This window comes from Bison bison, unplaced genomic scaffold (assembly GCF_000754665.1).
Source record: "Bison bison bison isolate TAMUID 2011002044 unplaced genomic scaffold, Bison_UMD1.0 scf7180017864466, whole genome shotgun sequence".
Taxonomy (NCBI): Eukaryota; Metazoa; Chordata; class Mammalia; order Artiodactyla; family Bovidae; genus Bison; species Bison bison.
In genome coordinates, this window is record NW_011495027.1 from 4,429,829 (window position 1) to 4,454,139 (window position 24,311).

The 24,311-nt window shown below is 35.4% G+C and overlaps 1 protein-coding gene across 2 annotated transcripts in view; it reads left to right on the forward strand.

The window, feature by feature from the left end:
- SH3GLB1 (SH3-domain GRB2-like endophilin B1) overlaps nucleotides 1–24,311 on the forward strand; it is a 49,480-nt gene that overhangs the window by 5,934 nt on the left and 19,235 nt on the right. The window contains exons 2-6 of one of the 2 annotated variants that reach the window (XM_010860339.1): nucleotides 5,986–6,127; nucleotides 9,177–9,305; nucleotides 11,945–12,078; nucleotides 13,559–13,651; nucleotides 17,651–17,737. In XM_010860339.1, the coding sequence (XP_010858641.1) occupies nucleotides 5,986–6,127; nucleotides 9,177–9,305; nucleotides 11,945–12,078; nucleotides 13,559–13,651; nucleotides 17,651–17,737 (585 nt within the window). The remainder of the gene's footprint in view (nucleotides 1–5,985; nucleotides 6,128–9,176; nucleotides 9,306–11,944; nucleotides 12,079–13,558; nucleotides 13,652–17,650; nucleotides 17,738–24,311) is intronic. The other variant, XM_010860338.1, reaches the window with a different exon arrangement.

Genomic DNA, 24,311 nt, shown 5'->3' on the forward strand with positions numbered 1-24,311 from the left:
TTCCTCTTCACTTTCTGCCATAAGGGTGGTGTCATCTGCATATCTGAGGTTATTGATATTTCTCCCAGCAATCTTGATTCCAGCTTGTGTTTCTTCCAGTCCAGCGTTTCTCATGATGTACTCTGCATATAAGTTAAATAAGCAGGATGACAATATACAACCTTGATGTACTACTTTTCCTATTGGAACCAGCCTGTTGTTCCATGTCCAGTTCTAACTGTTGCTTCCTGACCTGCATACAGATTTCTCAAGAGGCAGATCAGGTGGTCTGGTATTCCCATCTCTTTCAGAATTTTCCACAGTTTATTGTGATCCACACAGTCAAAGGCTTTGGCATAGTCAATAAAGCAGAAATGGATGTTTTTCTGGAACTCTCTTGCTTTTTCCATGATCCAGCAGGTGTTGGCAATTTGATAATCTGGTTCCTCTGCCTTTTCTAAAACCAGGTTGAACATCAGGAAGTTCACGGTTCACGTTTTGCTCGAGCCTGGCTTGGAGAATTTTGAGCATTACTTTACTAGCGTGGGAGATGAGTGCAGTTGTGCAGTAGTTTGAGCATTCTTTGGCATTGCCTTTCTTTGGGATTGGAATGAAAACTGACCTTTCCCAGTCCTGTGGCCACTGCTGAGTTTTCCAAATTTGCTGGCATATTGAGTGCAGCACTTTCACAGCATCATCTTTCAGGATTTGAAAGAGCTCAACTGGAATTCCATCACCTCCACTAGCTTTGTTCATAGTGATGCTTTCTAAGGCCCACTCGACTTCACATTCCAGGATGTCTGGCTCTAGGTGAGTGATCACACCATCATGATGATCTGGGTAGTGAAGATCTTTTTTGTACAGTTCTTCTGTGTATTCTTGCCACCTCTTCTTAATATCTAGTTTAGAGTTCACTAATACATCCAGAGTTTGTGTTATACATTTGCATCCAAGAACTTTAGATTTCTTTTACACAATTACTTTACCCAGAGAATTGATGGTTAGAGTTTATGTTAGTAGATGTCTTTGATCACACAGCGTTTTTACTTGTCCTTTTTTCTCTCTAGTAAATCCAAGCATAGAATCCAGGCTCCTTATTTCATATTATAGGCTATGTGTCTGTGCTAGTAAAGGAAGGATTACGGTACCTGGCATAATGTGGCTGACTCAAAGACAATCCTTTTCTTAAAGCAGTATTTAGAGAAAATATATAAAAAGAGAGGGTTGAACTTTCTTGAGTCATTGTACTGTGTTACTAATGAAATATTATGAAAGAATACCACATCACATTTTGTGATGTTTGGATTTCTATGATTTTTTTGCTTTCTCACTTTCACTGTAGCTTGTTTTTCACAGAAGCTTTTGATTATTAAATGGTACTGCTATACACTCATTGAAATATTAATACGTGTTTAAAATCAAGTGTGGTTTGCAATGAACAACTATCATCACTAATTGACTACAAAGTCAGAAATGATTTTGGACTTTAGGGATTTTGAAAATTGAAATTTTTAGGGTAAAATTTAAAATTTTTGATAATTAGGAAAGGGATCTTTCTTTAAAAAAAAAAAAAAGTCTTGTCCTTCTGATAAAGATACCATCATAATTTGAATGCTGAAGCTCAAATAATTTGGCCACCTGATGAGAAGAGCCGACTCATTGGAAAAGACCCTGATACCGGGAAAGATTGAAGGCAAAAGAGGGCAACAGAGGGTGAGATAAATAAATAGCATCACTAATTCAATGGATATGAATCTGACCAAACTCTGAGAGATAGTGAAGGATAGGGAAGCCCAGCGTGCTGTAGTCCATGGGGTTGCAAAGAGTCCAACACAGCTTAGCGACTGAACAACAGCAACAACAAGATCATAAAATCCTTCAGGGCAAGAACCATGTTATATGCTAAATATATATTTCACATACAGTAGAAGAAAAATACATGTATCCTCCATAAATATCTTGGATTAATAATTCTCCTTAATTTAGTTGATGTAACTCATCATTTTCTATAGTTCTTTAAAATGTTTTAGAGGAAATTTTATGTACTAAATACTGTACTGTTTTATTATTGTAATGTCATACCTTGTGATTAACAATGGAAAAAAAAATCCTTAAGTCCCCACAATGGTAAAAATTAAGGGAAATATGTCTTTTACAGTTGTACATTTAAATAATAAAATTTAAATTTTTTCAACTTAAATATGTGATGGCATTAGCAATGCTCTTATGTCCCTTTTCCTCCCCCTTATTTTATTTTTTAGCTAGAGTTAAACTAATCCTTAATTTGATTATTATTGAATATTATGTAAGAAGGAGAGGTAAGCTATAGGATACAGCTCACCAGAGTGCTATGAACAAAGAAACAAACAAGGAAGCACAGAATACGTTTAGGTAATGTGATAGAAAAATATCAGTTGCTTGAAATCAAGTATTTTACTGAGAGGGTAGCTCATAGTATAATAAGACTATGATTCAAACAGATATGAGATTAAATCCCAACTCTGACATTTTAGGGCAAAACTTTAAACCATTCTCAATTTCTTCACTTAATTTATGATTCTTACCTATGTAACAAGATTTTTTTTTTTTGAGTACTTGATTCAAAATGCAGAGCAACTGTTTTTCACTCTCAGAAAAAAGCAAGTAAACATCAGAATTTATTGTTGGTAGTTAAATACATGGTCCTTCCCATAGAACTACTGTTTTCTAAACAGGCCTCCTATAATCAGGCTGTCTCACTCATACTTAAGGGTTCCATAAATTCACTCAGTCCCTGGATCAAGAAACAATAGGACCCCCTGTGTTGGTCCTCTGTCCGCCATCTTTTTATCTTCGTATCCTTATTGTCAAATTATGTATGTACTTGTTAGTTGTCTTTCTTCTCTGTTAATATTTAAGTTTCCTTAGAGACAAAGCTTGTCTGTTTTCTAGCTGTTGAAACCCATGTGCTTAGAATAATGCCTAGCATATACCTGGGTGTTTAATAAATATTTGTTGGAAGAATGAAAGGAATGAACAAATACAATATTAGATATACCTGCTTACTAAGGAGCTAAGTGGAGAATTTTTTTCTACTGATAGATCATCCTTTATAAATGATGTTGCTTCATCTGGGAAATAATCTATTTAACCATGGGAGGCAGATTTCTAATATGTAAAATTTTAATGTATACCTTTGATAGGTCTGTTGCTTAGAATCTTCAGGGATCTATAAAAAACACCAGCATCTCTCTTAAGAATTAGATTGCGTCATTACCTAGCTGACCTTGGGGTCAGGGTTTTGATTTTTTCCAGTGCTTCTACTGTCCTCAGTTACAGTACGCTGCAACTGTAGGAGCCTAGGCAATTGCTTTGGAATTACGGTCTGCCCTGCTGTTCTCAGTTCCACCCAGGGGTTGGCTACAGGCCAGTCTTTAAAGACCTAAAGTTTTACAAAAGCTATTGCAGCTATTTCTAGGCCTTGAATAAGACCTTTAGTGAGGGTGTACCGGAAGTCTAAGAATAACATTCTAAAGGACCTTTGAGCTAAAAATGCTGACTGATAATCAGTTGAAATCTGTATTAGACCAAGAAGGATGCTGAAAGAAACAGATAATAAAATTCAGAAAAATGGAACTACAGAAGATATTTTAAGAAATGAGAGGGGGAAAAAGTGAACATTAAATTTTGTTATACAGAAATGTGTGCTGTGTGCTTAGTCGCTCAGTCAGGTCCAGCTCTGCAACGCCATGGACTGCAGCCCACCAGGCTTCTCTGTCCATGGGGATTCTCCAGGCAAGAATATTGGAGTGGGTTGCCATGCCCTCCTTCAGGGGATCTTCCCAACCCAGGGATCCAGCCCAGACCTCCCACATTGCAGGCACATTCTTTACTGTCTGAGCCACCAGAGAAGAGTCATGACTAATGAGTATAGTATTAGTGATAGTGATATACTTGTGTTTTGATGGAAAACCACATATTCTAGAGAAAAACTATTCATGATAAACAGCCTGAGTCATTGCTTCTAGTATTTAATTAAAAGTGTCCAGAAGTCTCCATAAAATCTACGCAGAAATACTTTTTACCTCTTTGTTATTATATGGCATTGCTGCCTTTCCTCAGAAACAAATATACTCAAGATAATAAAAATTGATACATTGAGTCTATTTAACTACATTTTATGATCTTTAAAAAGATGCCTCTGTAGTATGAATTGGGCTTCCCTGATAGCTCAGTTGGTAAAGAATCCACCTGCAATGCAGGATGTTCCAAATGTTAATCCATAAATCAATTGCTGGAACACATCTTACGGAAACAAGTTAAATGATAGTTTCTCAGAACATCCCGTAGAAGCCTGTCTAACTAGATGTGGTTAAAATACCAATGATACAAAGCCACATTAAACATAATCAGATCCGATCAGTCGTGTCCAACTCTTTGTGACCCCATGAATCGCAGCACGCCAGGCCTCCCTGTCCATCACTAACTCCCAGAGTTCACTGAGACTCACGTCCATCGAGTCAGTGATGCCATCCAGCCATCTCATCCTCTGTCTTCCCCTTCTCCTCCTGCCCCAATCCCTCCCAGAATCAGAGTCTTTTCCAATGAGTCAACTCTTCGCATGAGGTGGCCAAAGTACTGGAGTTTCAGCTTTAGCATCATTCCTTCCAAAGAAAGCCCAGGGCTGTTCTCCTTCAGAATGGACTGGTTGGATCTCCTTGCAGTCCAAGGCACTCTCAAGAGTCTTCTCCAACACCACAGTTCAAAAGCATCAATTCTTCAGCGCTCAGCTTTCTTCACAGTCCAACTCTCACATCCATACGTGACCACAGGAAAAACCATAGCCTTGACTAGACAGACCTTTGTTGGCAAAGTAATGTCTCTGCTTTTGAATATGCTATCTAGGTTGGACATAACTTTCCTTCCAAGGAGTAAGTGTCTTTTAATTTCATGGCTGCAGTCACCATCTGCAGTGGTTTTGGAGCCCAGAAAAACAAAGTCTGACACTGTTTCCACTGTTTCCCTATCTATTTCCCATGAAGTGATGGGACCAGCTGCCATGATCTTTGTTTTCTGAATGTTGAGCTTTAAGCCAACTTTTTCACTCTCCACTTTCACTTTCATCAAGAGGCTTTTTAGTTCCTCTTCACTTTCTGCCATAAGGGTGGTGTCATAATAGCCCTTTTTAAATTCAAAATAATAATTACCAGGCACTGAACAAAGTGATGTACGTACATACCCTTACTTAAATTCTTAAAGCACTTTAAGATATGTATTGTGCCTCTTTTACAATGAAAGATACCTGAGGAAAAAAATATTCAAAAGCTTGCTTGAGTCACATAGTTAGCAGTACAGTCAGAATTTGATGGCACCCCACTCCAGCACTCTTGCCTGGAAAATCCCATGGACGGAGGAGCCTAGTAGGCTGCAGTCCATGGGGTCACGAAGAGTCGGACACGACTGAGCAACTTCACTTTCATTTTTCACTTTCACGCATTGGAGAAGGAAATGGCAACCCACTCCAGTGTTCTTGCCTGGAGAATCCCAGGGATGGCGGAGCCTGGTGGGCTGCTGTCTGTGGGGTAGCACAGAGTCGGACACGACTGAAGTGACTTAGCAGCAGCAGTAGCAGCAGGATTTGAATTCAGATCCAGCTGGCTCAAAAATGTTTACTCGTTATGATTGGTTATCCTACCTTTATATGTAAAAAATATTTATATTCTTTATTTATATACAAAATAGTATGGCAAATTTTCTATCATTCACACCATACATTTTAGCAGAACTGAGGATATGTATTAACTATGAGATATGATTTATCCTAAGTGCCTTAGGGTTATCATATCCTAAGAGGTATGGATATATTACCAGAGGGGCAAAAAACAGCCTTCATATGCAACAGTTTAAGAACAATTATTTGTATGTCCAGGATTGTTTGGATTTGAGTTTTATTTTTAATTACTGATATAGATTCCTAAAGTGTATTTGGGGTATATTTAATTTTTTTTATTATACAATCAATAACAGTTCACAGAAGAAAAGCTTGGCCAGGCAGAGAAGACAGAATTGGATGCTCACTTAGAGAACCTCCTTAGCAAAGCTGAATGTACCAAAATATGGACAGAAAAAATAATGAAACAAACTGAAGTGTTATTGCAGCCAAATCCAAGTAAGAAACTTTTTACCTTTTGTCTACATTATTGACTAATCTTATTAAAAGATACTGTTAATAGGTTTTTTAATGTGTTTTTTAAGAAGTTTTAATGGCTATTGGGAAACATTTTCCAGTTATGGCTTTGAGGTCTATGTTATTTTGTATGTGTGTTTTTGGTAAAGAGGGTGATAAACACTTCATTGGGTATCCTCTAAGAAATTGAGAGATAATGTTTTTAAGGCCTTTGGAGAATCCTATTGAAATTCCAGGCAGCAGCTTTGGAATTTTAAGAGTTACGAAAGCCTGTGAGATAATCCTCCTTCCTTATCCAGGGGAGAACTACCCCTATATAATTAAGGGAAAATTACATAGAAACTTAAGCAGTTACCAACTATTAATGTTTAAGTTTTATGTTTTTACACAAGTTACTCCATTTGATTTTCAGACATCTCCATAAGACTTTTCAGATCACCTAACTCAATAACCTGGCAAATAAGATGCACAATGATTGTTTTAGTTGAAACTCACAAGTTAGCATTTTGTTCAATGTAGCATAACTAATTAAAAGTAGAACTTGAACTAGAACCAGGTATATTGACGGGGAGCTTTACAGATCAAAACTAAAGGACAAAATCAACAGCAACAGTTCCTGCCTTCCTTTTCCCTTTCCCCAGTGTTATTGTGACCATGTCGTGAAATGCCATAAACTTTCTTTCAGATACTACCTCCAAGCTTTAAACTTTTTGCTGTTATATAAACCTCAAGCACTATATTGCTCAGACTCTTTGCGACTCCATGGACTGCCCACTAGGCTCCTCTATCCATGGAATTTCCCTGCAAGTATACTGGAGTGGATTGCCATCTCCCTCTCCAGGGCATCTTCCAGACCCAGGGAATGAACTCACATCTCCTGCATTGCAGGTGGATTCTATAATGCGGAGCCACTGGGGAAGCCCAAGCACTATACTAAATATTAATACTGTGCCATTTTAATTAAATTGTGGTGACTTTAAAGTAGTCCTTTTACTCTTTGAGGCCTATTGTCTTTAGACACTGTGTGTTATTATATCTTCCTCATTTAAGGCTGCTGCTGCTAAGTTGCGTCAGTCGTGTCCAACTCTGTGCGACCCCATAGACGGCAGCCCACCAGGCTCCATGGCACCTAGAAAAAAAACGAAAGCAGTAGACGTTTTTCCTCTTGTTTTTTGCTCTAGCCATAGTTCCTCCAATACATAGTCTATCCTACAGCATGTTTTTGTGGTTGGCAAATAATGTCACCAACAGTGTTGGAAAGGATGTCAGTAGAAAGAATTACTGTAGCTCACATAATTTTATTTCAGTGTTTAGTAACAGTTGTTTTTGTGTTTTATTTTGTGCTCTCATTATAAAGTTACACAGATTTTCAGTGGTTAGACTGAATCTTTTTTTTGTAAGCCCTGTTATTTTTAGTGTATGATTTTCCAGAACCTAGGATTTTTCAGAAGTGTACATTGCATTATAGTGGAATTGCCTGCATTTCTTGTTAAGATTTTATTAGGACTTTTTGATACCCTAAATGAAATGTTTATTTAAAATACACCAGTTTGTTTTTTTAAACTGAATGAAATCAACATGGGATTTGGCTTTAAACTTTTGACCAAGTGGGTAAACAGGTGGCAAAGATATGAATCACTCTCACAGTCAGAAAAGGAAATTCTCAGATTTCGTTAACATTTTCTAAGGGGTTTTGTTTTCACCTGACTCATTTTGGTTTTAACTAATTTAAAGGTTTTTAAATTCTTACTTAAAAACTCTTCTGATGCTGCACCAGAGTCTACCACAAATCCAAGTATTGTTCCAACAGCATATTTTGTTTATTAAAATGAACACTTTTGCCAATTTCTGAAGTGTTTCTGTTACTGGTTCAACTTATTTTTGAAATTTTCAGTGCACTGTGTGAAACTTGTGGAGGAATTATGTGAGGTGCTTAGAAGGAACCTATGTAACTTCTTTTGGGATCATAATTTTAATTTATATTTAAGCATTTTTTTCTGGAGACTTTTACTTTCTTATTTGTCTCTGAAATATCTCACTGTGGTAGCAATGTAAATGTGAATTTCTTAAATATGATAACCAAGAGTTTACTCAGATTTTAATGATTTTTTTTTCTTTTCATTTATGATAACTCCTATTACTGCTCTTAACCTTTTGTGTTTTAAACTTATTTTTAATGATAAAATCTTTTGAATGAATACATGCTCAGATATTTATATACTTTAAACATAATTAAATAAAATTAAGCCAAAAAATCATATTGCTGATCTCTGTAGACTATTCTAAGTCTGGACTATTCCACTCCTTAAACTCCCAATATTTAACCTCTAAGAGGGAAATTGAGCATATAAGCAAACTAAAGCACAGTAACAGTGGCAGAAGTATACAACTCTTCAATTTCTCTAGGGACCTTATATCCATATTTTTATAGCTGGAAATCCCTGATTTTAAAATTGTAAACACATATTCAAAAAGTAAAAGTTAGACACTATATGAATGGGTCTAAGGCAGCTTCACTAGATATGAAGTGAGTACCAACCCTTTCTGAAACTTAAAATCCCTTAAAATATTTATAACACTCTTGAAAAATGAAAGTGTTAGTCACTCAGTCATGTTTGACTCTCTGCAACCCTGTGGATTATAGCCCGCCAGGCTTCTCTATCCATGGGATTGCCCAGGCAAGAGTACTGGAGTGGGTTGCCATTTCCTTCTCCAGGGGATCTTCCTGACCTAGGAATTGAACCCAGGTTTACTGCATTGTAAGCAGATTCTTTACTGTCTGAGCTACCAGGGAAATGCACTTCATTTTAAAATGTTTTTGTGCCAAAATATTTTATCATATTTTTAAAATGTAAGTTTCTTAGAGTTATATAATATTCTAACACGCAAATGAAAAAGTATATATTAAGATACGTACTTGAAAGCATACTAATTTCTTATTTATTTTACAAAGTGATAAATGGCTAGCAGGGGAACAAGAGTCTTTCAAATAGCTTTTTGAAATCATTGGTAATTTAAACTTTTTTTCTAGATGCCAGGATAGAAGAATTTGTTTATGAGAAACTGGATAGAAAAGCTCCAAGTCGTATAAACAACCCAGAACTTTTGGGACAATATATGATTGATGCAGGGACTGAGTTTGGCCCTGGAACAGCATATGGTAAGTGAAAGGCAAATGTCTGCTAAGAGATATCTTTACTTTTAGATCTTTACTTACTTAGAGACATCATTAACATTTACCTAGTATTAGTAGAATCAGTTTTAACTTCAAATATTTTGTGTTAAAATTTTAGATGAAGTGATAAACATAACCACCAAATATATACAGTATGACTTAATATATTTAAGCATATATTCTGAGAATTCACATTATCTTTTTAGGTCTAAATAGGTATTCCCATTGAATCTTACAACTCCTTTGTTATACTTCTTGAGATATATTGCAGTTTCTGTTTGTGTCTCCTCGAGTTGATTTTTCTTTTTAAAGCTTTCCTGAGAACTTATTTCTATAATGTGCATGGCACAAACTAAGTGTTTGAACTAGTGCTTTTATTACACAAGTAATGTCAATACCACAAAAATGTTAACAGTGGTTATATCTGAATGCTTGTTAAGACTTCTGCGAGAAATTGGTCTTTATTTGGATTGTGAAACGATAGGTAAATTAAGTGATTTTCTACATACATAGTCCTGATTTATGCATGCATGCGTGCTGAGTCACTTCAGTCATATCTGACTCTGTGCGACCCTATAGACTGTAGCCCACCAGACTCCTCTGTCCATAGAATTCTCCAGATGAGAATACCCCAGTGGGCCGCCAAGCTCTCCTCCAGGGGATCTTCCTGACTCAGGAATAGAACCTGTCTCACGTCTCCTGCATTGGCAGGCAGGTTCTTTACCACTAGCACCTCCTGGGAAAGCCACCTGATTTATAATAGCACATAAATTCTGAGACTAAATGAACTTAGTTTCAGTAGTCCTTATGTCAGAAGGACCTGAGTAATGAATGCTGGTAATCCATTAACTAGCTTGTAGATATACAACTTTGAAACTTTTTTACACTGTGTTCTTCAAAATACAGTTCTTTCAGAAGTCTGAAAATGCTTTAAATTTCTGTAGTTTTACTTCTAAATTTTAACTGTAAATTTCAGGAAAACTTTATATATTGATCAGATTTGTAATTGCCTTCTTATGCCAAACTCAGTTAGGTGCAGGGGTCATAAAGGTACATGAATGACCCAGCTGTTTCCTTCACCAAGCTGAAGGTCTAGTAGAGCAAAAACATTCAAAAGCCTTCTAAATTTTTTTCTTTTTTAACCTGCTTAACCTGTTTATACCTCTAATAATTCCACTGAATGTACCCTGATTATTGGAATTGGGCTTTGTGAATCTATTAGTAATTAATAATAGCTAGCAATTGAAACGGAGAAGGCAATGGCACCCCACTCCAGTACTCTTGCCTGGAAAATCCCATGGGCCGAGGAGCCTGGTAGGCTGCAGTCCATGGGGTCTCGAAGAGTCAGACACGACTGAGCGACTTAACTTTCACTTTTCACTTTCATGCATTGGAGAAGGAAATGGCAACCCATTCCAGTGTTCTTGCCTGGAGAATCCCAAGGACGGGGGAGCCTGGTTGGCTGCTGTCTATGGAGTCGCACAGAGTTGGACACGACTGAAGCAACTTAGCAGCAGCAGCAGCAGCAATTGAATACTCCAGGAATTGGGCTAAGCACTGTATAAATATTATTTTAGTAAATCCTCACTTAAATCCTACTTGTAAATTTTGTTATCTCTGTGTAAGAACAAGGAAACTGAATCTTAGACAGGTTACATAGTTCATCTATGATCACACAGAGCTAGTAATTCAAATGTAGATCTATATCCAGAAATTGAGCTCTTAACTACAAGTTATATTATTACCTTCCTTACAAATTAGATCTAATGTCATCCGAACATAAAGGAATTAAGATCCACAGAACTAAAGCTTATTAGAGGTAGATTAGTCCTACTTCCATTAGAACCTATCTTGAGGTTCTCTTTTTCTCTCTTTTCCACTGAATTTGTCCTATTTAAATACTAGGTGGTGTGTGCTGCTGAACAGATTTTTTTTTTTTAACTTAAGATACAAATGTATACTATTATTTATAGACACTTGAAATAAGTACATAAATACAGGAACAGAAGAATTGTTACCTGGTCTACTTATTAACATATTTTAAGAATTATACTTTTATAAGCATATCTGTACTATTTGAGCTTTGACTATAAATATTTTTAAGTGTATCTGTCCTCTTTTGTCCCGTTGGTAGAGTTAGTACAATTAACTATGATATGATAAAGAATTTATCTTTGTCATTTTCACTTACATATTTATAATCTTAAATTTACTTTCAAAATAAAACTATCTTTTATGTGTGTGTGTGTTCAGTGGCTCAGTCATGTCTGACTCTTTGTGACCCCATGAACTGTAGCCCACCAGACTCCTTCTGTCCATGGAATTTTCCAGGCAAGAATCATGGAGCAGGTTGCCATTTCCTACTCCAGTGGATCTACCTGACCCAGAGTTTGAACACGCATCTCTTACATCCCCTGTACTGGCAGGTGGATGCTTTACCACTGCATCACCTGGGAAGCCCAAAACTATCTTACCTACAATTAATTTTATTTGATTTTTACTTGAGTAAACAAGTAACAACTAACTTTAAGGCAGATCAAATAGCTAATTTATCTTAACATGATTTTCTGACATTACCAGACAGTGTTTTTAAAAAAAAACAAAAAACTTTTTTTCCTTTGCAGGTAACGCCCTTATTAAATGTGGAGAAACACAAAAACGAATTGGAACAGCAGACAGAGAGCTGATTCAAACTTCAGCCTTAAATTTTCTCACTCCGTTAAGAAACTTTATAGAAGGCGATTACAAAACAATTGCTGTGAGTTGGAAAATGTTCATTTTTTTAGTAAAACAATTTAGGTATATACTTACAGGTTAAAAACTTGTAGTTTTTAATGAGCAGTTGCACTCTTAATGACTTTGTAGATATAGCAGATTAGAAGAATTAAATAATCAGAAGAACTAAACAATCTAGCAAGATGTATAATGCAACAGAATATAAAACTAACCAAAATAGAGGATTATTAATGATACAGACTCCACTTCTATGTCCCTGTAGTGTTATTGAGATGTCTTTACATCCATTTTTGTTCATTATCAGCCCTGAAATCTATAAACAAATTCCTGGAATGATTATTAAAATGTGGCACAAATTATTGTCATAGTATAGCCATACATTTAAACTGGGAGCCAGAATCATAATGACTAGAAGCTATATTTCTGGCTATTAGACTTCCTGTCTTTTTGTATCCGTAGAAGTCTACTATCTTCTTTTAACACAGGTGTGTTTTATTTCTTAAATATAAGAAAAAAAAAAATCACTTCCCAAACCTAATCTATTAGTCTATTATTTTTTTAGTTTAAGTTGTGTTTTAAATGATGGAGAGTAGTGTCCTAGGTGAATATTTTTTCCCAAGATTTTTATTGTAAATACTCCTTCAAACTTAATTTTCATATTTCTTATTATAGAAACTTAGTATGTTTACATTGAATCTGTGTATAAAAAGTGTTTGGCCTGAAACAAAGGAAAAATCATAAAGATGAAATATGATTGAAAAGGTATTATATTGTCAACAGGATGAAATTTGATATGTGGAATCTAAGAATTAACAAAGCAAACAGTAAAATCTTATAAACTAGTATATTATGAAGAAGCTTAACATTCCCCTGAGGAATTCTAAGATACCATACTAACATTTATTCATGATTCATTCTAAATAAATGTGAAATTCTGTTTTCGGAGTAGCAGAGTTGCTTGTGGTGCTGCAGCACGGGGTTGCAAGGAGCCTTGCCCTAGGGCCTCTACCTTCTTCACCTTAGGTACTTCCTAGATTATCTGTAACAGGCTGAAACAGTTTCTCAAGCTGAGCACTACTAACATTTTAGTTCGAGTAATTCTTTGTTGTAAGAACTGTACTACGTTGTAAGATATGTAGCTGCGTCTCTGGCTTCTACCCAGTGGATGCCAGTAACATCCATCCCCAAATTATGACAACCAGGAAGATATTGCCAAGCATTCCTCAACAAAGAGCAAAATCACAGAATATTAAAACTAATATTCCTTTGTTTCTACCATCACCTGCCATCTTTCCCAGATCTAGAATGTCTCTATCGTTTTTAAATTGCAGATAGTGAGAAAATGGAGTCTGACACCTGAAAGGTCACTTAATGGCTAATTTTGTAATCATAGATGTTTGTTCATCAGATGATTGTTTAATGGGAGAATAGTACTTTAAATGTGTGTGCTCTTAGTGGATTTTTAACAGCATTAGGCTTTATTTTCTTTCCTATATTTATAGAAAGAGAGGAAACTATTACAAAATAAGAGACTGGATTTGGATGCTGCAAAAACAAGACTAAAAAAAGCAAAAGCTGCGGAAACTAGAGCATCAGTAAGTACTGTTTTGTTTTGTTTTTAAATAAAAAAATATTTTAGGTTAATAACTTTTAAGTCTTGTAGAAGATTTCACTTATATATTATGCAAGTTACAGTCTATCATTAAGACTAGAATAGGACTTTAGGATATTATTTTTGTATTTTTTAAACTTTTCAGGACTTAATACATTAAATCAGTGACAATAATCATATTAAGAGATGTCAGTATTCTTACTTTAGCAATCCACTTATTGCTAAAAAAAATAAAAATTATAAGAGCTTCTAAAAAGCTGTGTCATATTTTGCAGATAACCTCAATGGTAATGGAAAATAAGTCTTTTGGAGATAGATTTATTATATTTGAAAGAGAAAAATAGATAGTAATTAAGATGAGAATGAGTCAAGTTTGCGAATGCTTATGTGTACCTTAAAAATTAGATATGACTGCCTTTCCACATGTGATTCAAACTGACTAAAGGAATTGTCACCAAGAATAGTTCCAAAAACATTCAGACGGTGGCAGCATGGACTCCCAGGTGGCTGATTTGAAGGAGAAGAATCCCATTTAGATAAATAAGTTCTGGTATACTTTTTATAAAACCAACTTCTGAGTGGTCTTTTAGGACTGAATGGATATATGATAAATAAAGTAGTTCGGTGATTTTATATATATATGTGAAGATATATAAGTAGATATATATGTAAAACTTTCTTTAAAGATTTTATTTATAAAGCCTCTAATTTAATATAGCTTAAGTCTCTTCCAAAGTTCAGAGAGATTAATCAGACTTGAATTAGAGCACAGTATAAACAAGTTTGAATTTATTAGATGAAGCTAACAAGTTCATTCTTAACAAGCAAAGGGATATGTTTTGTTAAGAGACGTGACATTCCCACCGCCTTCTGTTCCCAACTCACTACCACTACTGTCATCAAGAGTCACTGCCTTAGGAGCATATTACCAGGGTGCTGGTGGAAGTCTGTTGTGGCTCTCTTATTGTGGAAAAGACTTGGTTTAGAGTGAAATTTAAAACTAGTGACTTGGTGTTGGAGAATGATGTCTTATGAGATTTACCCCAGCAGTTTGTATGAGCAGAATAAATTATTTTCTTCTAGACAGTTGCCCTTTAAAGATTCTTAATTAGCTACTGCTGGAGAATTATCTTTGACAAGACGTTAATTTCAAAATCACTGGCTAGTTCACCTCAGAATTACAGGACCTCATCATAAAGAATAGCCTAACTTCCCTGAACAAGCTTTTTGTAGATCAGAATTTTAAATACCAGAGATGGCAAGAGACTCTAAAATAGGATATTAATCTCTAAAGTTGCTAATAATAAACTTAGTAAAATATGAATTGGTTTTTAAGATACTAATTTCATAATCAGAAAAAACGTTAAATAAGGATTTTTTGGATTTAAATGTTTGAACAGAATATCTTTATTTGAAATGCCTTTATGTACCTAGTGATGATGGAAAAACTATTGTCAAATGTCAGCACAAAACTTTCTTTAACAAGCACCATTACAAGATAACAGTAGTCTACTTTTTACTTGGAAAAGTTCCAGAAAATCATTGTTTCAACAGTACACAAGGTCCTATGATTACTCTAAATTATTTTACCACTGTTATTAAAATTTATATTTCCTTTTGATATATCCAGAAAAGATGTTGATAATATCTCTCTGCATTGTATTGTTGAGAACAAAATTTTTTCGGAGAATTTAAATTTAAAAATAAGATTATACAAATGACTTTTTCAACAATTTCATTTGTACACAGCTTTTCTAGAATTTATATAATGCATGAAACAAAATTTAACTGTAGCTAAATATTAAAAATATTAGTCTAGACAAAAATTCCCATTTCCTGATTTTAGTTGTATTCTTTCCCTCTAGATAACCAACTTGCTTTTCTTCAAACTTTATTAGCAGTAAGTCTGAAATACTTTGGAAAGGAAAAGTCCTCTTAGTTTGTTATCACATAAAGCCTTGAGGCATGCCTGTATTTTGTGATATATTTTTTTCCTTTCCCTGTATTTCTCTTCCCTTTACTTGAAGAATAGAGAAAAAAATGAAACCACTAGGAGTTTGTTTTGCCTTTTTTTTTTTTTTTCTTTTCCTTCTTTGACACATTTCATGCTTCCAGTTGGTGGCTGGGGCAGTTACTCTAACCTCAGACTTTCTTTGATTTTACTTCCTTGTATAAATTTCCTTAGATTGTTTTGTGACCAGTTTCTCTGTAAGTAAGGTTTGAGACCTGTGAATATCAGCACTATTTAAAAAATTTGTTTCCCAGTTTCTTGTGACCTATTTTTAAATTCTAGATTTACTTAATGCTAATTTTGTGCAAGTTGCTTTGCTGAGAAGGAGTTAGTATATAAACGGTGCAAAATCTCTGCTGCCCTCAGTTTTACAATCTAGCATAGTAGATTGAATTTTTTGGTGATTTAGCCTTATCAGTAAAATATTTACACCTGTATTCAATATTGTGACCTTACTAACCTATTTTATTAGTTAATATGTTGAAGAATGGTAAAGCAATATCAAAGACATTTCTCAAAAATACACCAATGAGCAGAAAAGAGAAAACCTCCCTGAATATTTTACAGTGAAAACAAGTACAGCTTTGAAAATAGTATAAAGAGGAGCAAAAACAAATAACTTCTGCATCTAAGTTATAAGGCACTGACGTTATTAACCTAATCTTAGTCTGTATAAGCTTTTTAAAAAATCATTTTAGAGTATCGTTAATGGAAAGAAAAAAATCATCTGGTTTCAAAGCCCTCTGATATTGAGAGGTTTAGACGTCTGTCTGCTACTTTCGGGTATCCAAACATGATGGAAAATACATTATCACTAACATAATATAGCAAATATGTCCCTCTGTCCATCTAGCCATTTCCACAGCAGTCCAGTTCACTTCATTCGCTTAGTCGTGTCCAACTCTTTGCAACCCCATGGACTGCAGCACACCAGGCTTCCCTGTCCATCACCAACTCCCGGAGCTTGCTCAAACTCATGACCATCAAGTCGGTGATGCCATCCAACATCTTATCCTCTGTCGTCCCCTTCTCCTCCCTCCTTCAATCTTTCCCAGCATCAGGGTCTTTTCCAATGAGTCAGTTCTTCACATCAGGTGACTAAAGTAGTGGAGCTTCAGCTTCAGCATCAGTCCTTCCCATGAACATTCAGGGCTGATTCCTTTAGCTAAGATTGACTGGTTTGATCTCCTTGAAGTCTAAGGACTCTCAAGAGTCTTCTCCAACACCACAGTTGAAAAACATGAATTCCACAATTTCTACAGAAGTCTGTGCCTTTAATCTAAAAACCAAGTGAATTTATAGAACCATCATATAATCTTAATTTTAATGTACACATATTAGAATTTAAAGTTTTAAAAATACAAGGATTGACTTGCCTTTCGTATTTCTTCAGGGTATGCCAAGACCTGGCTGAGGCTGATTGAAAGAGAACGTGGTTGAAGGCATCATACACTAATAAAATAGGAATGATCTTTGAATAGGGAAATTGTGGGCAGACAGAAGGACTTTCATAGGTGAAAATTTGATAAAACTTTAGGTGATTGTGGCAGTTTTTAAAGTAATGCATCTTCCCCAAATAATTCCAATTTAAAATCAAGCATCAGCCATGTTTTTTTAATCTTTGAAGACTTGAATCTTTTGAAAAAAATTGAATAAGTATCATAACATGAAAGTATGTGTTCTAATTGCCAAATCCAGCTATACCAAATTCAGATTTTAGAGTCTGAATTTATACATAAATATATAGTGCCTTTTATTACACAATAAAAGATGTTAATTTTATGTTAATTGACATAGATATTAAAAGATATTAATTGACAAAGAAAACAAAATTTACTTAGTTGGATTTTTTTTTAAGTAGAAGACCATCTTATCAGCTGTTAATACTTGTTTGTGTGTTGTGCAGAAGTAACTTGTTTCACTTTGTTCACTGGTGTAATGTGTTCTTTGTCTCTTACCTATGCACTTAAGCAACTAAACTCAGCACGCCTTGAAGGAGATAACATTATGGTAAATTTCTCTTACATGCTCAACCTCCTGCATGTAAAATGGCTGAAGGTTTGTTGGCCTACTGTGTTTTCTACATCTTGAATAAAGTGCCTTCTCTTGCTATTATCTACATGTAAAAGTCTAAAGTAGTTGAAGCTGTGCATTCATTAGTCTAACAAAAAATACAGAGAATGCTAGCTGAAGTAATACTGGAACTTGAAGAACAGAAATTATGTGTTCTAGTTGACAAATTCAGCTACACCAAATTCAGATTCTAGAGTCTGAATTTATATATAAATATATATTGCCTTTTATACACAATAAAAGATGTTCATTTTTTATGTTGACTGACATAGATATTCAAAGATATTAATTGACAAAGAAAATTAACAAAATTTACTTGACTTAGAGAAAAGTATAAGGTATACAAATTTACTTTGCTTCACAGTACCTTCAGTGTTTAATTTTCACCCAAACTCAACACAGAATTAATTTCTTCTTTGTAATTCCAGGCCAAAACAAACCCTAGTAGTTTATGTATTTCTGTAGTGTTGAGGACTGTGCAAGCAAGCTCAGTCACTTCAGTTGTGTCTTAACTCTCTGTGACACCATGGACTGTAGCCTGCTGTCCATGGGATTCTCCAGGCAAGAGCACTGGAGTGGTGGGTTGCCATTTCCTCCTCCAGGGGATCTTTCTGACCCAGGGATCAAACACATGTCTCCTGCAGATCCTGCATTGCAGGAAGATTCTTAACTGCTGAGCCATGTGTTAATTCACTTAGGAGAGTTGCTGAATAGTGATAGCTTTGAATTAGTAATGAGAATTATTCTATAGTATCCTGTATATTTTATTGAGCTTGATTTGAGGAAATTTTTGAGATGTTAAGCATATTTAATTTTTTAGCAAGATAGAAATTAGTAAAATCTAAACATTGTCCCAAAACTCATAAATGTTAGCCAGTAAAGATTTATAGGTACAGTGTTTCTCATAATACTCCTGAGTGTATTACTGCCATAGAAGTAGATGGAATCCACTGTTAAGTAGTAAATAATTGGCAGTTTTTATTTGTTAAATCAGTTGACTACTTTTACTTCATTAGCACTGTACTAAAAGGAGGGGGGAAAACGTGTAATAGAAAAGATTATTATACAGAATATGTAAAATGTATTTGTTTTTTAAACTACTCCAATTATTGAAGCCCTGGCTAAATTAGGGCTTTCCTTAGATAGCAAGAGAATGCATTCATTTATTTCCATTGTCCTATTTATATGTAGGTAAATGAGAAGTATGAGACTGTTTCACTCATTGGTACTTTAGTATATAAGTCATTTTAAACATTTTAAATCCTGCTGAACAGTTATCAAGACTTTGTTTCATTTATTAGGCATTTGTTTTACTACTTGTGTCATCTACTTATAAGATATGTTTAACTCTGGTAACTTTAAGTTCATCATATCTCAAGTTTATTTTGCCTCCCCTCATGGCTCTATCAACATTTTGTGTCCATTTATCCTTGCTTTATTTTAACTTCCTAAAATTGCAGAATTTTGAACCTAAGTGAGAAATTAGAAATCATATACTCTAAATGTCTCATTTTACTGATGAGAATACTAGAACTGAGAGGCATTAAATATTCCCAGTTTTGGAAACCTGTTATTAATTTAGAATTAGTATAAGACTCAAACATCAATACTATTAAACATAGAAGGCATACTTTCACAGTATATTAAGCTTTATTGATTTAACTATTACTGTTTAATCTGTTAATGTGACTCTGGAAAAAGTATGCCACGTGAATTAAAATATTTACATTTTTCTATACTAAGCTGTAGAAAATGTTAAATTCCAACTTTCTTTCATGCTCTATATTTTTCTCAATTTTTAATGCTGGCTAGATTTGGGCAGAGGAAGTGACAAAAGTAAGTAAATTATTAAACTACAGAATTATGAAACAAGAGTTTAAATGTCATTCTTTCAGTAAATCTATATTGGGCAACAACTATGGGGCCAATCACAGTCTTTGTTAGTATTGTCTTATAAAATCTGAAAATTATTATGGAAAGCTCAGATCTGTTTGGCTAGTAGTAGTTCCACGGAGCAGTATGACAGTGCTTCAGAGATGTTGTTTGTATACACACTCTGATAAATATGAGGAGTCTGTTATATTAAGTGTAGTCCTTACAGTGCCTTGCCAGAAGACAGTTCGTAAATACTTGGTTTATTCATATGATAATTTTGTGAATTATAGTTAACACTATGTATCTTCAGAGAAGTGAATATATCATGTCACACAAATGAATTTTCAAGGTAACTGAAGCTTGTTTTCTCCAGCTCCAAAGCTAATTTTTCTGTCATTCTAGTTGAAAATATTCATAAAAAATTAAATACAGGTTAAAATATATTTAACTTTGCTTACAGTTAGGCTTATTATTATGAACATGCTTTATGTACTGTGCAACAATTGGATTCTTTGTTTTTGAAGTATGTTGTCTCCTCCCTCATTGTCATACTGTCACTTTTAAAAGTGACACTGTCTGTCCCTCAGTGTCAGACAGTGTGACACTGTCATACTGTCCATATTACCATTACTGCCCATCTCTCTACTTCTGCTACCATTTCTAATCTCTTGGTTAGGAAAGCAAATAAGCTAGTTTAAGGAATAAAATTATGACTCGTGCAGATTTATTTCAGGTGCTATTGAGGTCTTCAGAAGCATTTTTCATTTACTTCTCATGTTTAGAATCTGACCTTGAGATGAGGACAGTCCTGGGGATAGAGCCCGGGTGTTAATTGGACTTCTGACTATTAAATAGTTTTATAAACTTAAACTTATTTTCTGACTTTATAGGATTGCTGACTATGCAGTCTTGTTTCAGGCATAGGTTATGGAGCATGACTTGGAAATCCAGTGTGGAATTCTTGACTAATGACCATGCTCTCACTCCCTTTCATGGAATCCATTCATCAGCTTAGTTATGGTTACACCCTGGCCTCTCACCTCTTCCTGAACCTCTAGCATGAAAAGAGGACAGAATAACGTGGAAGAGAAAGTAGTTTGGTCAAGAAAGGGTCTCTTCCACTTTGATTAGCATACAGGTACATCAAAAAATTTTTACGGATTTGATCTTGCAGTCTCTACAAATTTGGGAAATGGCTGATATAATATCAAGAAACTCATGAAACAAATATTTACATTATTATGCTCGTATATGTTTAAAAAGTTTAAAATAACATCAAAATGAATTTCCAAAAATATTATCATTCTCACTTCTGTCATTTTTATAATTTAAAAATGTATAATTTTAAAACTTCATATTTCTGGAATATATTAAGGTTTAAGCCCCTAGAAAAAGTACATAATACTAACCAAGATTTCATAGCAAATGCCTTAGAAGCTTGACCAGAATTTCTGGCTTAAAATAATTAACCCAGTCCTGATATAACAAACCAACACACTCTTGGCCCTATTTCCAATTTATATCCTAAAAGAACTCTCTTTACTTCTCTCACCCAAGCTATGCTTTAGATCAGTTAGTCCAGTAACAGTAATTCTAAGCAGTAGAAGATCTTTTCCGTAGAACTCTATCCTAATTATAAAATTAAGTTGGAGAATGAGATCCTCCGGAGGACAGAATAAAAACTCTCAACTCATTGTCTTTGTCTAAACCCTTTTTCTGTGTCTTTTAATATGGATTATTTTCTTCCTAAGTAAATTGTTTGTGCTGAACTTAATTTCACTTACCTCAGCCTCTCCAATTAATTATTATAATCAATTAACATTTGTCAGAAGTAGAGATGGTTTGGGACATTAGACTGTTTGCAGCTACCCCAAACATACACAGCAACTTGTTCAAGAAACACGATTTGTTTCCTTCCTGTCATTTACCTTTTCTAAAATATAAAGTGTAGATTGTACAGAAGAATGACTTCCTAGGCTTTATAATATGGTGCTTTATTCACAAATAATTAAATTTTGTTAAAACATAGACTGATTCTTTGTCCTTACTAAGATCATTTCATAGTTTTTATTCAGTAGTTTTTAGCTTTAAAACATCATTTCCATTTCAGACTCAAGCTTCCTAATCACTTTTAATCTGCTACCTAGCTTACTTACTTACACCTTGTACAGAAACATTACCATTGAGTAGACTTTCCTGCCATTTCTACTAAAGGCTGTCAGATTGTACTTTCACAGTCAAACCTATGTGGAATAAGCCTCATTTATTTCTGAAGTACATTTATTTTTTTGTTTGCTTTGAATCTATATGTCAAAACCTCTCGACCAAGTAGAAAAGTAAATGGTGCAAATGTAACACTGAAATAATTGGTTTTCCTTAACACTTCTTTTAGGAAGAACATTGACTTTTTTATTCCCCTGTGACATTTTTCTGCTACATACTGGAAGCTTATTACTTCAGCCCTGTTATCAAAGTACCATGTATTCTGGTTTTGGTCAAGTAAATTTAATTTTAACTCAACTTACTGAATACTTCAAGCTTATTTCCATAAGTCTCCTCTAGTGGTCAAGTCTTAGTCCTCTCTGCCATGTCTTTTGGCAATGGGATAAGAATGATTGCAGCAACTGATATCTCTTTTGCAGCTACTTCCTTGTTGACTGGGTTAAATATTGCCACCAAAGAGGGTAAAGGAGAGGGTGTGAAAGGGAAAGAATTCGCACCTTATTTTTATCCTTACTACAGTCTTGGAAAATACTGTAATTATTTGGTTAGGGGGGGTAAGCAATTTATCCTGGAGAGGTAGTAGAAAATATTATAATGATATTATCACCAGTGCTAATTCCCCATGGGGAATAAGCTAACTATTTTGAATGATCTATAAGATTTTATTTTTTCCTCTTCACTCTCATTACCGACCAACTCTGACTAAAGATTTGTGAGGATATTTATTTACCAGTACTTACTGTTTTTAAATTTTATTTTTTTAAGTGACTTATTTTGTCCCAGCACTAAACCAATCAGTTCAGTTCAGTCGCTCAGTCGTGTCCGACTTTTTGCGACCCCATGAATTGCAGCATGCCAGGCCTCCCTGTCCATTACCATCTCCCGGAGTTCACTCAGACTCACATCCATCCAGTCAGTGATGCTATCCAGCCATCTCATCCCCTGTTGTCCCCTTCTCCTCCTGCTCCCAATCGCTCACAGCATCAGAGTCTTTTCCAATGAGTCAGCTCTTCGCATGAGGTGGCCAAAGTACTGGAGTTTCAGCCTCAGCATCATTCCTTCCAAAGAACACCCAGGACTGATCTCCTCTAGAATGGACTGGTTGGATCTCCTTGCAGTCCAAGGGACTCTCAAGAGTCTTCTCCAACACCAAAGTCCAAAAGCATCAATTCTTCGGCGCTCAGCCTTCTTCACAGTCCCAACTCTCACATCCATACGTGACTACTGGAAAAACCATAGCCTTGACTAGATGGACCTTTGTTGGCAATATAATGTCTCTGCTTTTGAATATGCTGTCTAGATTGGTCATAACTTTTCTTCCAAGGAGTAAGCGTCTTTTCATGGCTGCAGCACCATCTGCAGTGTTTTGGAGCCCCCCAAAAATAAAGTCTGACACTGTTTCCACTGTTTCCCCATCTATTTCCCATGAAGTCATGGGACCAGATGCCATGATCTTCGTTTTCTGAATGTTGAGCTTTAAGCCAACTTTTTCACTCTCCTCTTTCACTTTCATCAAGAGGCTTTTGAGTTCCTCTTCACTTTCTGCCATAAGGGTGGTGTCATCTGCATATCTGAGGTTATTGATATTTCTCCCGGCAATCTTCATTCCAGCTTGTGCTTCTTCCAGTCCAGCGTTTCTCATGATGTACTCTGCATAGAAGTTAAATAAGCAGGATGACAATATACAGCCTTGACGTACTCCTTTTCCTATTTGGAACCAGTCTGTTGTTCCATGTCCAGTTCTAACTGTTGCTTCCTGACCTGCATATAGGTTTCTCAAGAGACAGGTCTGGTGGTCTGGTATTCCCATCTCTTTCAGAATTTTCCACAGTTTATTGTGATCCACACAGTCAAAGGCTTTGGCATAGTCAATAAAGCAGAAATAGATGTTTTTCTGGAACTCTCTTGCTTTTTCCATGATCCATCGGATGTTGGCAATTTGATCTCTTTTTCCTCTGCCTTTTCTAAAACCAGCTTGAACATCAGGAAGTTCACGGTTCAAGTACTGCTGAAGCCTGGCTTGGAGAATTTTGAGCATTACTTTACTAGTATGGGAGATGAGTGCAGTTGTGCGGTAGTTTGAGCAGTCTTTGGCATTGGCTTTCTTTGGGATTGGAATGAAAACTGACCTTTCCCAGTCCTGTGGCCACTGCTGAGTTTTCCAAATTTGCTGGCATATTGAGTGCAGCACTTTCACAGCATCATCTTTCAGGATTTGAAAGAGCTCAACTGGAATTCCATCACCTCCACTAGCTTTGTTCATAGTAATGCTTTCTAAGGCCCACTTGACTTCACATTCCAGAATGTCTGGCTCTAGGTGAGTGATCATACCATCGTGATTATCTTGGTCGTGAAGATCTTTTTTGTACAGTTCTTCTGTGTTTTCTTGCCACCTCTTCTTAATATCTTCTGCTTCTGTTAGGTCCATACCATTTCTGTCCTTTATCAAGCCCGTCTTTGC